The 16,527-nt window shown below is 38.6% G+C and overlaps 1 protein-coding gene across 1 annotated transcript in view; it reads right to left on the bottom strand.

The window, feature by feature from the left end:
* Positions 1-16,527, bottom strand: part of cadpsa (Ca2+-dependent activator protein for secretion a) — a 215,487-nt gene that overhangs the window by 75,086 nt on the left and 123,874 nt on the right. The window contains exons 16-20 of the mRNA XM_030133642.1: positions 14,640-14,741; positions 14,502-14,565; positions 13,521-13,644; positions 7,300-7,326; positions 4,212-4,318 (exon numbers count right to left, since the gene is read on the bottom strand). Coding sequence (XP_029989502.1) covers positions 4,212-4,318; positions 7,300-7,326; positions 13,521-13,644; positions 14,502-14,565; positions 14,640-14,741 — 424 coding nt within the window. The remainder of the gene's footprint in view (positions 1-4,211; positions 4,319-7,299; positions 7,327-13,520; positions 13,645-14,501; positions 14,566-14,639; positions 14,742-16,527) is intronic.

Here is a 16,527-nt window from a genome sequence, read left to right as displayed (position 1 = left end):
ATCAGTATAAACAGGGTCTGCAGGTGGGATTCCCTCTGGGATTCCCCTGTCTGCAGGATCAGATGATGACGTCAAGGTGGACGCGAAGCGGAGGCCGAAACAGGCGGAAGGAGAAAAGAGACGAACTCAGACTGTTTGAGGAAAGAGTCGCCGATATTTTGGGTGACACTTTCCTTACAGGGCTGATGCGGATCACCCCCAAGATAAATATATATTTAGTATTTGTGTATTTCACACATTAGTTCATTCTACGGGTCATGCAACAGTCTGATCACAGCCAAACAGGATAAAGGTTCATGCGTGATCATGTCAGGATATAGGAAATCAAAGACTTTGACTCATGTTTAATCACTCAAATTATTATTTTCCAACAATGAGACAGAAGACGGTCAGACCCAGTATCATCCTCCTGTCACAGAGGCTCCTGTTGACTCCCCAGTGTTAGCTGGTCCTCCGGTCCGCCACAGCCCACTGCTGATGTCCATCAGACCGGCATGGGTCTGTACTGACCCGAGTCACATTAGGACATCGTGAGGACAATCGGCGGAGTCAATGAGCGACTGGACCGACTAATAAATGTTCTCACAGACATGAACACTATATTTATCAACCAATGAATTTTATGTCCTTGTCTCTTTGCTGTTGCTGAATGTCCATCCGGGCAGGATTGGCATTGATGGATACAGGGTCTAATTGGTTCTGGTTCTGTTGGTGGATGTGCTGCTCTGACAGTAGGATGACGTGCCGGTGTGTTCATTGTTCTTCTGTGTATCTCCGATGTGCTCATCAATCAGAGGAATGACCTTTTTCACATTATTAACAGTTTCTCAGTGTCACCTCTAAGTGTCGCCAATGGTTCCAAAGCACTAGAAACGTGCGTACGCCAGCTATGGACTTGGCGTGGAGGACCGCACATTTCCACGGTCATTTCAGTCTTTGTACATCTGAACGTGAGCGTGGAAAAGGGTGTACGCTAGGTTTTTGTGCGTACGCACGCTTTATACATGAGGCCCCAGGTGAGCAGATTATGTACACTTTACACTTCATGTTATAAAATGTCATATTGTTTTAGGTCAGAATTAATACATTTTATCACCGCTTTTATCAAGACTTACTATGAAGTGGGTGGGCCAGGTGGTCTGTGTGTGTGTGTGTGTGTGTGTGTGTATTTGTATTAGGTCAGAATTCAAAAGTTCATGTAGGAGATACAGGGATATGAAAATGGAAGTTTTGATCTTAACCTTCCAGTATCCATGTGAGCATATTATGCACACTTTGCGCTTCATGTTATAAATGGTCATATTATTTTTCATAATTTGTTTTGGGTCAGAATTCTAAAGTTGTTCATTTTTGTCCAATTTTTTAAATTCTGACCCATCCACTATAATTATCACATTGTAAATCATGTTAAATTCCTACACTAACACCCTTCTACAAAGTGAGTACAAAATGCACACTGACACATTTAGCATTTAACATTTGACCTAGCACAGAAAATACTAATGTATATTAACCAATGTTGGTGTCAATCACTGACATATGACAGTATGGAAAAAAAAATAGCAAATCCAATTTTTATGTAGAAAATTGAAAGAAATAAGCTTTTTGTGTTTTTTACATCCAAAATATGGATTGTTTACATTACAAATATGGGTTAGAAAAAAAGGGTTAAAAATATGACAGTTATTGAGTATTTGTTTTTTGTTTTTTCGTGTATGGCTCAAGTTGAAGAAATACAAAAATATGTTAAAATAAATAAATAAATATATATATATATATATATATATATATATATATATATATATATATATATATATATATATGTACACACACACACACAGGGTGGGGAAGGAAAATTTAAAATGAACATTTAGTTGTTTTTTCTCAGCAGGCACTACGTCAATTGTTTTGAAACCAAACATATATTGATGTCATAATCATACCTAACACTATTATTCATACCTTTTCACAAACTTTTGCCCATATGAGTAATCAGGAAAGCAAACGTCAAAGAGCAAAGAGTGTGTGATTTGCTGAATGCACTTGTCACACCAAAGGAAATTTAAACAATAGTTGGAGTGTCCATAAAGACTGTTTATAATGTAAAGAAGAGAATGACTATGAGCAAAACTATTATGAGAAAGTCTGGAAGATACTATTAAAGAAGAATGGGAGAAGTTGTCACCCGAATATTTGAGGAACACTTGCACAAGTTTCAGGAAGCGTGTGAAGGCAGTTATTGAGAAAGAAGGAGGACACATAGAATAAAAACATTTTCTATTATGTAAATTTTCTTGTAGCAAATAAATTGTCATGACTTTCAATAAACTAATTGGTCATACACTGTCTTTCAATCCCTGCCTCAAAATATTGTAAATGTTGCTTCCCCACCCTGTATATATATATATATATATATATATATATATATATTTTTTTTTTTTTTTTTTTTTTTTGTTTGTTTTTTTTTTGTTTTTTTTTTTGTTTTGTTTTGTTTTGTTTTGTTTTTTTGTTTTGTTTTGTTTTTGTTGTGTTTTGTTTTGTTTTGTTTGTTTTTGGGTTTTTTTGTTTTTGGTTTTTTTTTGGTTTTTTTTGTTATTAAAAACTGTATGAAAAGTTCACAAACAATCCAGTGGTGCTTTCCACCTTTAAGATTTGGTTTCAGTTTAGGTGCCACTTTAAATTTTTGTCGACCTCCACCTTCATACCTATAACTAAAAATCATCTATTCCCCCCTTCACTTATGGACTCCACTTTTATGATTTGGCAGAACCAAGGCATTAAATGTTTCAAAGACCTCTATAAAGATGGTATCTTTTCTACATATTCTGATCTGATGTTAGATTTCAATTTACCAGCTAACCATTTGTTTCGATATTTCCAACTACGACACTGTGCCTCCACTCTTTTTACAGGTTTCCCTTCTCTTCCAGCCAAACAACCATGGGACGATCTTCTAACTTTGAAACCCAAAGAGAAATCTCTCATATCAAAAATTTACACACAGTTAATTTCATTTGATGATGATTTGATGACTAAAGCTCGAATTTCTTGGGAAGGTGAATTAGGCTTAAACCTCACAGACCAGCTATGGGATAAAGCTATCCTTAGTATACGGTCCAGCACACCATGTGCTAGATTACAACTTATTCAGTTTAAAGTGTTGCATAGAATCCATTTATCAAAATCTCGACTCTCTGCAATCTATCCAAATATTGTGGACCAATGTGACAAGTGTCAAGGATCTCCCTGCAACTTAACCCATATGTTCTTTTCCTGTCCCAAGTTACTGAAATTTTGGGGTGATTACTTTATGATCATGACTAATATTCTTAGGAAAAATATCAATATTCACCCTTTTATAGCGATATTTGGGCTCCCTGTTGACTCCTGTCTTAACCAAATAGAGTCTGATATAATAGCTTTTACATCCCTCCTTGCAAGACGACGTATCTTATTTTTGTGGAAGTCTCCTAAACCCCCGTCTATTTCATGTTGGCTTAGAGATGTTATGTTTTTTCTTAAATTAGAAAAGATTAGACTCTCACTACAAGGCTCCTCAACTAAATTCTTTAATAAATGGCAATCTTTTTTAGATTACTTTCAGTCTTTACAAACGTTGCCTTCAGATTGATCTCTCACACCTCCACCCTACTCTGTTTTATTATTGTTTAGGTATTGTTGTTTTTTTTTGTTGTAATTTGTTCTGTCTACTAATTATTGTCACATTTGATACATCTACGTAGGTAATGTCTAATATTTAAAAGTAAACACAGGTATCTACAAGCTATGATTTTTTTTTTTTTCTTTTATTTCCATTAGCTCAATTAATATTCTTGTACACCACAGATTTGATACTGCTTGTACTTATTTGATTTTCTACTGCTCAGAGACTGTTGTGATGTTCTTGTTTCTGCTGTTGCCCCTTCTCGGAGGGCCTTGGGGTTGGATTGGAAATGGGGAAAAATGATATAAAAAGGCAATGTATAATGAATGCATTGTATTTATGATCCTTTGTATACTCTGTTACATTGCTCATAAAAAGATAAATAAAAAAATAAAAAAAAATAAAAAACTGTATGAAAAACATTCTGACATTACTACGGTGTTGCGCAGATAACGTGCTGTTGGTGTTAGGAAGGACCTCTATGGGTGGGATACCGGAGGGTTAAAAACCTGTAGGATACAGATGGGACCTTCAGACCAGGACTGACCTCGGCGTGATGCTCCTCGTTCTGCTGAAGGACCTCGATGACCAGCTCCGCCAGACGGATGGTGTCCTCCAGTTTTTTGGCGGGGGTGACTAACCGGCCTACATTCTCTGAAGCACAAAGGTACAAACGTCAGCGAGTGCAGTTCCTTTCTGTCCTGTCTGATCAGTATCTGCAGTTTCCTGTCTCCAACAAACAGCTGGTGTTGCTACGGTTACATGCAGCCTATGAACTAACTGTCATGTCCAAAGCTGTCGTCTGCTCTGACTAAAACTGTTCAACATGCACAATATCCTGCTCATTCCAACAACTGAAGCTAAAGGATGAAGTCACTCACAAATTCTGGATAAAGCTGTCGCGTCCTTAGTCGAGTCTAAAGGTTCGGCCTAAATCACTGGGACAATCTCAGGGTCATATAACAAACATTGGCATAAAATATCATGTGTCATAATTAGGGCTGGGTATCAGACCTCAGTAGGACTCAGGAAAACACTGAGATGTTCCGGATTTTAATCAGAACTACATAACATGCTGTTTTTTACTCGAGTCAGGTGTTCGATACGTTACCCAGCCCTAGTTATTGTCCATTTATTGGTTGGTGCACAGCGTTAGTGGGATCAGCTGTGACCCCATGATGACCCGGGCTGGAGTGAATGTTCATCCAGATGATCATGGGCGTGATGAGGGATGTAAACGACATGTCGACACCGAACACTCATCATGCAGTAATGCAGTGGGTATGTCACACTGATCTCTGCAGGATCGGACTTACACTTCCACACATGGATCTGCAATGAACTACTATGAACCCAGATGGAGGAACACCTGAGATCTGACATGACTTGAGTTTATATCAGCCCTACAGATTTAGACCGGAGCATCTACATCATATGTAGTTAAACATATTTTAGTCTCAGAGGGCAATGAAGAAGAAGCATCCGACTAGAACCGAACACCTCCATGCAGCACAGAACTTATTGTGTTCATCAATTAAAAGCAAACAAACATCCACAGATAAGGATTTGCATGTGTGACGTATGGGTTCAGACTTATTTAATAAAGCAGTTTATTGAAAAAATAAACTAATTGCTAAAAGTTTACAAGGCTGAGATCCAACTCGAAATCTTTGGTCCTACAGGGTCGACGGTTCAACAGAATTTGCTAAAGGTGAAGTTATATTAACTGTTAGCGACACATTTGTTTTTATGTGAAGGCTATTGCATGGATCCACTTGTAGCATTAGCTAAACCCCCTTTAAAGACTGGTTTCGTTTCTGTATTGTTTGATGCTCTAATGTTTATTAAAGTGGTTTGACTCGTCCAACAGGCCTTTAACCAACTGTTGAATCGTTTCAGTCTGAAGTGTCAGAACATCTGCCCATTGTTCAGGAAGGTTTAGGAATCAACAAATCACAGCTGAGATACTAAGGCTCATCCTCCTTAGTGTCTTCAGGAAATTGATGGTTTCTTTACAGACGTCATCCATAAATGACCAGTTGAAGAACCTGTATGTGGAATGAAACTCAACATTTTGGGAAATGTGCTGGGAAACCTGCTCTAGAGAGGACAACAGAAATAGTACACACATCCCTGAGCTCTATCTTTACTGTAAATTAAAGTCATAAAAGTTTACAAGGCTGAGATCCAACTCTTAATCTTTGGTCCTACAGGGTCGACTGTTCTACAGAAGTTACTAAAGGTCAAGTTGTATTAACTGTTAGCGACATGTTTGTGTTTACATGATGGCTATCCCACTTGTAGCATTAGCTAAACCCCCTTTAAAGACTGGTTTTATTTCTGTACTGTTTGATGCTCTAATAGTTGTTAAAGTGGTAGAACTTGTTCAACAGGCCTTTAGACGAATTGGCGTTAAGTGCAGTTGCGAAAACATCAGTGTCTGCATTGTTGGTCCAGTTCATATTATCTGACTGGTGCTAAAACACTGTCATACATGAGCAGGAGCTCTGTGATGGTTTGGACACAGTGGGCTGATGGAGATTCTCTACTGGAGTTTAAGTCATGCTAACATGCCTGAGTGTCTCCTCAGAATGGACCTTCAGTTCTGCTTTTATTGGTCCGGGTCATCCTGTATGTCAAGGTTTGGGACAAACTCTGGGACTGTGAAAGACACTTCTAAAATGGAACTTGCTGACTTTAGTTTCCAGTCAGTTTTACATCAGCTCAGAATGCTTGAGCGACCCTGCTGAGTTTTTGATTGATGGTACTTCCCTTGCAAACTACTTTAGAAATAAGTTCATGTTTTGTTGCTTGTTCTGCGCCAGAGTTAGAAAATCTAACATGATTTTCCATCAGACTCTGATGTGATCTAAGGTCTTTTGGAAATGGAATGCTGACGTTTTAAAGCCACTTTGTGTAGAATTTACATTGAGCTTCAGTTTGTCAAACACAATAACAGAAGGTGATTTTCTGACTTGAATTGTTCACAAATATTCCACACATCGTGACCTTAAACCCATGAGTTTTAGTGGCTTTGTTAAAGACAAAGCAATAGGTTAAAGGCATGGAATGTCACCTGCATGCACACAGTGTTTTCTACCATGCGTGAATGTTGGGTTACTCATCAGCAAAAGTGATTTTCACTGGTAAAGTGTGAATGATCTGAAAAGTGTCTGTTTGTCATCTCACTGCTTCTCATCATTTGTCCTGAAGCTAAAGTAGGACCAACATTTGAAGTTTGAAGACCCTTTTGGTTGTTCCACTAAAAATATTCCAATTCAGGAACACGTTGACAAGGCCAGGTCAAAGAGACTCTGAATTAATGTAGGAAAACATCTTTCAAGTGCTTGTTTTTTGCCAAAATACTGCAACACCTCCTTGAAATTGCAGACATTTTTGCTGGTTGAATACATCTAACTTCTGTGTGAGCAGTGAAAAACACACCCGGGTGGGAATCACACCAATGCCAACACAACGCTCCTGGAACATTTCCTGCAACGTCGCTTTGACCTCGTTCAGGAACATATCGAGGAGGTTGTGACGGGGTCTGTGGTGGGATGGTTTAAGGGAGGACTGGATGTTTTCTGGTTAAACATGAGCTCATAGCAGATGTTAGATATACAGTACAACGTCACCTGGATCCGTCAGGTTTTTATTCTCCACTAAGTGAGAGTTAAAGGATATAAAAATAAAGGTTGCAAGGACGGAGAAGAGGTAAGAGAAAGAAGGAATGTTTAAGGTAGAAGGAGAGAGAAGAGACGGAACATTTAATAAATTGTAGAAGTCAGTTCTAAGTAAGAACAACAAGCACAACAGAAAAGGTGAGTGTCCTCGCCGTGACCAAGTGGAAATCTGAAAACCAGGTCAAAGTCAAGTTCACGTCAGGAATCTGCATCCTCGATTTCCTCACCTGAATCCAAAGCACTGACACCTGAATGAGTTTCCCTTAAAACCAGTAGAGGATGTTGACGTCTTTGACTAAAATCACAGAACATGATCCTAAACACTGAGGAGGATTTACACACAAGCAAAGTAAAAATGCATTCAAGTCGCAGACAGACAGACAGACAGAAAACAGTCCGAAAGACAGAGCCAACACCAGGACGTCGCAGACTGAAACCACAGATCCAAACACAGCAAACGACTGGAGGGATGTGAGGGCGAGCTGGTCGAGGTGGCGGTTCATGCTGGTTGGAGGAGGTTCAACAGGTGCAGAGGTGGGGAATGAGGAAGGTACTCACGAATGGTTAAATCCATCACTTGAGACGCCAAGCAGAAGACAGGATGCTCATACATCTCTCTCTTTTTCCCTACAGAGAAAGAGGGAGGATACCGAGGCATGCGAGAGGGCGGGGTCAGAGTTCATCAGGGTTTGACCAATATGACGTTTTCTTCACATCGCATTCGTATGTTCATCAATAATTTGACCAGGTGGGTCAAAGTATTGGGCCCAAGGTGCAATATGTACCACCAAGGAATCTAAAGTTTGGATGAGTTAAGGTTCAAGAACATAAGACCTAACAAGAAATAATCTTGTTTTTGACTTTAAATGTTGGTTAAAATAGAACCTGAACTGCATATATGTCAACATGTCTCAAATGTTACCTGGTGGATGTTGATAGGATTTATTCAACTGTCATTTACAGCTTTTCTACTTGTAATATTGAGATAAAAAATGGAACCATCCTCCGTCAACCTAGATACAGTTCGTATTAAGTCAGTGTCAACATTTCTGAACCAAAAATGCGGTTTGCATCAACCTCTTTAAGGGTTTTACAGCTTATGATGCTTTTGGTGACTCAGAATATCAGCATCACGAGGTTTTATGATCTAGTTAAATGAACTGACAGCTCTAAATTAAGAGTTACAAGAACGTCCCTTAACACAGAATAAAACCAAAGGACTTTCATTGCAAGCAAGTTGTCAAAAATGAATAATCTAAAGTTTTGTTAGGTGACCTTTGACCTTTGGCCACCAAATCCAAAACCAAAAAGTGAACTTTGATGTCACATTTTAAGACACTTTGTCAAACTGCTTCCCAGATACCAGTCCATGATGTAACACAGAACAGCTTATACACAGAAAAAGTGTCATATGTGGGGACATTAACTGCAGTCATGGAGCCGCTGTCTACATCTCGAAGAACCTGATCCTTCAATGACTGATCAAACTGACCCTTCACTCATTCAATTCATTTGCTGTGAAATGTGTTTTTAAGTTCAGAAATGTTGAGATTATTTACAGTTTGGGAGTACTTTTATGATTACTTTTTCTTGTCCTAAGTAAACATTGTCAGTTGTGACTTTAATTACTCCACATTCATTAATAATAATCCATAAAGCACCTTTGGTCGTCAATTTACTGGCGTCGGCATCAGACGACCAACCCACATCTTATTTTACTGACAAACCAAAGAAATTAAAACATCATATCAGTCCAACCTCAGAGGTCATGTTCCCTGGTTCTGGTTCTGTTTGAGCTTGGTGAGGGTTTTTACGGCAGAAGAACAGGGACAAGGTGGTTCGGTGGATCCATGAGTGAGAGTTTGGGCTTTAGGGTCGACGTTGGATTAACCATTCGTTGAAGCGTTTCAGTCTGAAGTGTAAGAGCCTTTGCCCACTGGTCAGGAAAGTTTAGGAATCAACAAATCACAGGTGAGATACTAAGGCTCATCCTCCTTAGTGTCTTCAGGGAGGTGATGGTTTCTTTACAGACATCGTCCATAATTGACTGGTTTAAGAAGCTAAATGTTGAATGAAACTCCACATTTTGGGAAATGCGCTGCGAAACCTGCTCTAGAGAGGACAACAGAAATACATACACCCCTGTGCCCTAACTTTATAGCTTGGTGTCCACTGGATCACCCATTGGTTCACGGTCATCTTCAACCATCACCATCTTGGTTTTATGGAGCCACAAGTGACTCTTGGGAAACAGGTTGGAGCAAAGAAGATGCAGGGGGTAATGAATCAAAGTGAATGTTTTATTCAATAAACATAATCTGCAAAAGTCTAACTGAAGCAGGTTACCGATCAATCAAACCAAAACATTAGACAACATTAGACAACATTATTCTTAAAATCTTATTGATATTAACCTTCATGGTGATTCATGGGACTTGTCATCCCAAATGCATGTATTAGACTCGAAATATACAGTATATATATATATATATATATATATATATATATATATATATATATACACACGCCTGCCTTTCCTTTTTGTGTGTGTCATCAGCAAAATTAATTCACTTCATGACTCCTACTGTCTATATGAATGTAAAAAATAGTTCCAATCCCTAGTTGAATGTGTGAGGTTGTCAGGTTCTCTCCCTATGTTAGTCCTGTGGTCTGGATGCAGGAGATCAATCTCCCAGTAGAAGTGGGTGGTACTTTCACTGGAGGAGAACTCAACTCATTCAATCAGTCCATATATGACTTCTGTCAGTGATCAGTAGGAACTAGATTAATATCTGTAACCATTTGTATATTATAAACCATCAAAATATGAACCATTAGAGGGAAAGGGACATTTTAATATTTCAAAAATTTGTAAAAAGAAAATGCAAAAATCCGAATTGAACGTTCCTACAGATCCTCTCGAGCATATTTCCCAAAATGTGTGTGTCCTTCATAAATTTAGAGAAGGAGTGTAAAGGTGCAGATTAATTAGATCATTCTGTAAAAGGTTTGGTTCTCCGCAGCAGAAAGATGTAATGTTTGCAGGATCGTCTGTGATGCCTATTAAAGAAAATGTGGTCCATGCAACAGGAAAAGTCAAAAACACTGAACTGCCACCAGAGGCAGCGTCACCATGGCTCGTTCATTGGCCTTCCTGTTTCCAAAGATCAGCTGATGAGAGACAGCGAAAGCCAATGAACAAGGAGAAGAAAGGAGTGAAGAATGGAGGTCAAAAAGGAGGAGGGGGAGGAGGAAGAGGAGGAGGAGGACCAGAGAAGCTGAGGTCGAGGTCAGAGGTTGGTGGAGAATTGAATGCATTTTTACTTCCTTTACATGTTTCTGATCAACAGCTGAAGGTAAAGCAAAGCACACATTTTTCACCCATAAAACGCCATAACCCATAAAACGCCAACAATGGTAAGAGAAACCAGAGGCTTTATCTGCAGCTGTGAAGGAAAACGTAAGAGTTAGAGTCTCATTCTTTTACATAGAAACAACAGGAATATTCTGATATTACAGGGGTGTCAAACATATGGCACGTGGGCCAAAACAGGGTTCTACATTCAGTAAAATAACATTATAATAATCATAATAACCTATACAGAATGATGATAATTGCACTTATTTTTCTTAAGAAATTTCAGGTTGTTCATGTTATTCATATTTTTTTTAAAGGTTAGTTTGTAGATGTAAACATTTTTGTAATGTAATTTTACCTTTTTCACGCTAAAACACAGAGAAAAGTTTGTATTTGTCATTATTTATGGTAGGGCTGCACGATTCTGGCAAAAGTGTGAATCACGATTCTTTTACGGAGAATTGAGATCACGATTCTCTGGCATGATTTTTTTCACAAAATGTTTACTGCACTGCTGCCAAGGAAAATGGATTCTTGTACCTCTGATTTGCATCTTTCATATCACTCTGCAAGTAGTCCGTGTGTGCAAATGCACGGTTTGGCGGGGGGTGGCACGTGCATGTGTTTCGGCCGGTTACCTGCGCACATCGGTTTCTGTCCTACTTATACTATGGGGGTACGGGGCGGTGCGGTGCGGTCTGTGCCCCCTGCAGAAGTGAAAGTGAAACTTAATGTTCATTTACTTTTTTCCTACCCTCCTATCCTGGCCTATTATATATTATACATATGTATAATACACAACGGTAATGATTTTTTTTTTCTGTATGAAATGTTTGGTGGGGCGGCATGGATAAACCTTACCAGCGGAAACGCTACACTTACGGTTCCGGTTGCTAAGCGACATCAGCTGATCTGTGAAAGTTTGCAGCGCAAATAAACTTCCCAGCCGGCACAATGGAATATTTTTAATATATAATTTTTAGAGAGGGTGAGACTTTTGATTCTTGGTTAAAGGCCGTGTTATCCTCACCGGCAAAAAAAAGAAAAGGAGAAGAAGAACAGTAGCACAGAAGTCAGAGAAGTGAAAATGAAAACACACTTGGATGTGGACGACAGAAAAGAAGACCGACATGAGATAAACACCACCGAATGCGAAGCTTCATTGTTAACAAGTTCAGGTGGGTGACTCTTACCACTACCACTGGGGTTTTCATCCATTTCACTGTCTTTACCGCAGACGTTCCTCCGCTGTAATTCACTCTTTCCTCACTCAAGTCCAGCCGACAGCAGCAGGCTCACATGTTGTAAAGATGGTTTACCATTGGTTGAGGGAAGAAGCGGTGGTGATTCTGCGATTGTGGACATTTGTTTGTAATGCAGCCCATGAAATAAAATGATTAAAAATCGTCCGTGTGTAGAAATGAGATCGCATACATGTGTGAATCGAGATCGCAATCTTTTAACAATTAATTGTGCAGCCCTAATTTATAGGTTATTCTGTTATTGTTTTACTGGTCTGATTCACTTTAGATCATGTTGGTCTGAATGTGGACCCTGAACTAACATGAGTTTGACACCCCTGTGATATTACATCTAGAACATACAATACTGATTACATAGTTTATATCATTTAATTTGAGTGAAACAAATGCATTTTTACATAAATCATACTGTTATCATCCTTAATTTGACTCTTTTATTCCACTTACAGTGATTATTGCCTCATTCTGTGGTTGTTTAATATTTAATAAAGCGCTGCAGAGCTGATGTATGAAAGTTAGCATCACTGTTGTTCCTTCAACAAACCACAAGTTTTTCCATTACATTATAAAGTTAGAAAGTAAACTCTGCTGAGAAAAAAGGAAATGAGTTTGGTAATGCTTTATGTCCCCAAAACTCATTTAGCCATATTAGAAAATTAGACAATGCCCTTTTAAGACAAATAAAAGACCTCAAAATTCACGATAAAGGTACGAAGACACAACCACCACCTTCGTTCTGTCATCTAAAGCAGGTTTCTATCACTGATTTCTGCAGCGCTCTACATGCTTTAACCCTTCGGTATCCGGGTGAGCATATCATGCACACTTTGCACTTCATGTTGTTAAAGGTTATATTTTATTTCACAATTCGTTTTAGGTCAGAATTCAAAAGTTGTTCATTTTTACATGATTTTTAAAATTCTGATCCATCCACTTAAATCATCACATTGTAAACAATGTTAAATTCCTATACTAACACCCTTCTACCAAGTGAGTGCAAAATGCACACTGACACCAATGATGGTATTAATCACTGACACATGCCAGGATGAAAAAAAAAAAACTGATACTATTTTTTGCATCAGAAATATGGCTTGTTTACATTACAAACATAGCATGCATAGTATAGGGTTACAAATATGACACTTATTGAGTATTTGGTATTTTTGTTTATGGCTTGAGTTGATGAAACACACAAAAAAAAAATATTGTAAAAATAAATAAATAAATAAATAAAAACTTTAAAAAAGTAAAAAACAAACTGTATGAAAAACATTCTGACATCAGTACGACACTGTACAGATTATGCGCTGTAGGTGATTAAAGGACCTCTATGGCTTGGATACCGGAGGGTTAATTAAATTAACTTCACTGGTTCCATTTTTGTTGGCCTCTGGAATCAGAAACACTCACACACAGTAAACTGTAACACTGTTCCACTCGTATTGTTGCCGTATTGACGTCCACATCCAGACGACCATCGTACACCGACACAAACCAGAACCCTGACCCCACCCCCATTGGCGTCGGCGCGGCGACGGGGCTGGACATACCTTCCAGTTTGGCGTATTCCGACAGACGCTGGTAGTTGACCAGCGCCGCCTGCTCCAGACACTTTCGGATCACGGCTTTGACCTCATCCTGTGGAACCGGGGTGACGATGTCTTTCATCAGGACCTGAACGGACACACCGAGTGGACAGAGATTAGATTTACAGAACATGTTCTACTCAAGTCATGAGCACTTAGCGTCTGCTTTCAACAGCTACACTACCTCTACAGTAGGGGTGTTAAACATGCAGCCTGCGGGCCAAAACTGGCTGCCAAAGGCTCCAGTCTGGCCTCTGGGATAAAAATTATGCCGAAGACTTTTACCAATCAGTGATGTCAAAACCATGTTAGTTCAGGTTCCACATTTAGACCAATAGGATCTAAAGCGGATCAGACCAGCAAAATAAGAACAGAGTAACCTATAAATAATGACAACTACAAACTTTTTTGGAACCTTATTTATCAGCGACAGAGGTGATTATTGACACAATCTGGACTCTAATTGGTGGTTGACATTTGACTTTGATCAAATCAGTGTCATTTTAAAGGTGTGGGAGACTTTTGTGAACAATTTTTCATCAAATCTGGTAAATCTCAGTCATAGCCTAAGTATCACGAATCTGTAAGTCTTTCTGTGATTACTCTGCAGGGAGGTTCGTGCAGCTGCCTGTAGCGACACAGGCATGTTGCAACAATGCATGTTGCGACAAAAAATCCCGAAGATGCCCGAGTTCCCTCCCGGCTCTGAATGTAAACACATGGTTTTGTTTATGGTGGATGGCACTTGGAAATTGTTCACCATGATGCAAGAGATTCAGGTGAGTAATCACAGAAAGACACACAGATTCGTGATACTTAGGCTATGACTGAGGTTTTACAGATTTGATGAAAAATTGGTCACGAAACTCTCCTGCACCTTTAATCTTTGAAGAGTCAGATGAGGACGTGACTCAGTCCATTTGGAAGGAGACATGAACATCTTACCCGCTCCAGCAGCGACAGTGTGGCCTTCAGTGCCCCCTCTGGTCGTCCGAAGGGAAAGCAGTACCTGTGGAGAACCAAAGTCCATCAGCGTTTGGATCGGACCAGCGTTGTCATGGCGGCACCGAATGCAACACTCACCTGAAATGCGTGATCTGATTTTCCAGAAGAACTCGTAGTCGCTCCTTGATCTCCTCGAATCGCTCCTTCTCCTCCACCGTCACCGTCCCGATGCCATCGGGTCTGGAAGCAAAAAGACAGAGACGATCCACATGAACGGAGGGACATTCAGGGACGTTAGGACAGAATTAAGCAGAGTCCCAAAAGAAACTACTGTCTTCAGCTCTGAACCCCAAACCTTCTGGAAACCAATAAAACCAGGATAAGTACTGCACTGCTGCTACTGGATGTAGATTTTTATTCATTCATTCATTCATTCATTCATTCATTCATTCCAGGGGTGTCAAACATACGACCCATGGGCCAAAACCAGCCTCCAAAGAGTCCAATCCCTCCCATTGGATGAATTTATGAAATGCAAAAATTACCCTGAAGGTATTAACAATCAATGGTGTCAAAATAATGAAATAATGTGATGGAAACAGGTGATTTTAATCCTGTTTTGGTCCAAACGCAGCATCAAGAAAGAGCTAGACCACAGGTGTCAAACATACGGCCCATGGGCCAGAACCGGTCCCCAGGAGAGTCCGATCCCTCCCATGGGATGAATTAGTGAAATGCAAAAAGATATTAAGATAGATATTAACGACACATAAGAAGATATTAACAATATATGGTTTTAAAATAATTTTAGTTCATGTTCCACATACAGTAAAATAAACAATGTATGTAAAATGTAAAATAAACAAATAAACAAATAAACAAAACAAACAAACCTATAAACAATGACAAGTGCAAATGTTCTTTTTTAGTGTAAAAAAGTAAAATTACATGAAAATATTTTCATTTATAAACTATACCAAAAATGTGAATAAACTGAACAAATATGAACAACCTGAAATGTCTTAATATAAATCAGTGTAACTGGACCAAGATTCTGTCTGTTATTAAATGTTTTGTGTATTTGTAGATCCACTGTGATCTGTAAGTTATAATGTACATGTGGAAATGATAAACTGAGGCAAAATACCGTTAAAATTGCACTGATTTTTCTAAATAAATTTCAGGTTGTTCATGTTATTCATATTTTTAACCCATAAAGACCCAAACATTCACTGGTGACCAAAACTATCTACTGATATAAACTGTTTAATACTTTTTGATCCACTAATCCTATCAATACATGTGAATAATTGGTGTAAAATACAGTTATTCATCTTTTCATGGTCATCAGAAATGACCCATTTGGACGTTCAGAGGCTCCGTAGTCACTGTGGAAACACAGTCATCTTCTACAACATTGATTCACCAGTAAAACCCATGGAGTTGGATCAATGACAGTGGATGGGCACACTGGGTTTATGTTCAGTAATTAATATATTTAGTGAAAAACACACTTTTTCTTCAGTTTTTGATACAAAGTTTTGCCATAATAACCTTTGAATTTACTGAGTTTTCATGAACATCCACATTAAATACAGGAAAATACATCATTTACAGTGAAAAATGCAAAATGCAGAGGGTAATATTATAATAAATGGTGCTAAATCACTGAAGAAAGGTTAAATAGAGAGAAAAATCCATTTGGGAACTACCAGAAAAGTAACACTTTATGAGTTAAAGAAACTTTGTAAATGTAAACATTTTCATTATGTAATTTTACCTTTTTTCAATGTCATAGTTTCACTGGTTTGATCCATTTCAGATCATATTGGGCTGAATGTGGAACTTGAACTAAAATGCTTTATACCAATTATTTATTCTATTTCTATTCTTATGTCTTTTTTAAAAAATTGAAGACTCTGGTGCTAAAAATACTGAAGTCACATTTTTGGACAATTCAAGTTGAGCATATAAACATGTTGTATTTGTTTACTTAAGTCCACCCTATAAATATTTTTAATGAACT

The sequence above is a fragment of the Sphaeramia orbicularis genome, chromosome 5 (assembly GCF_902148855.1).
Source record: "Sphaeramia orbicularis chromosome 5, fSphaOr1.1, whole genome shotgun sequence".
Taxonomy (NCBI): domain Eukaryota; kingdom Metazoa; phylum Chordata; class Actinopteri; order Kurtiformes; family Apogonidae; genus Sphaeramia; species Sphaeramia orbicularis.
Note: the sequence above shows the minus strand (reverse complement) of the source record. Positions and strands in the feature narration are given on the sequence as shown.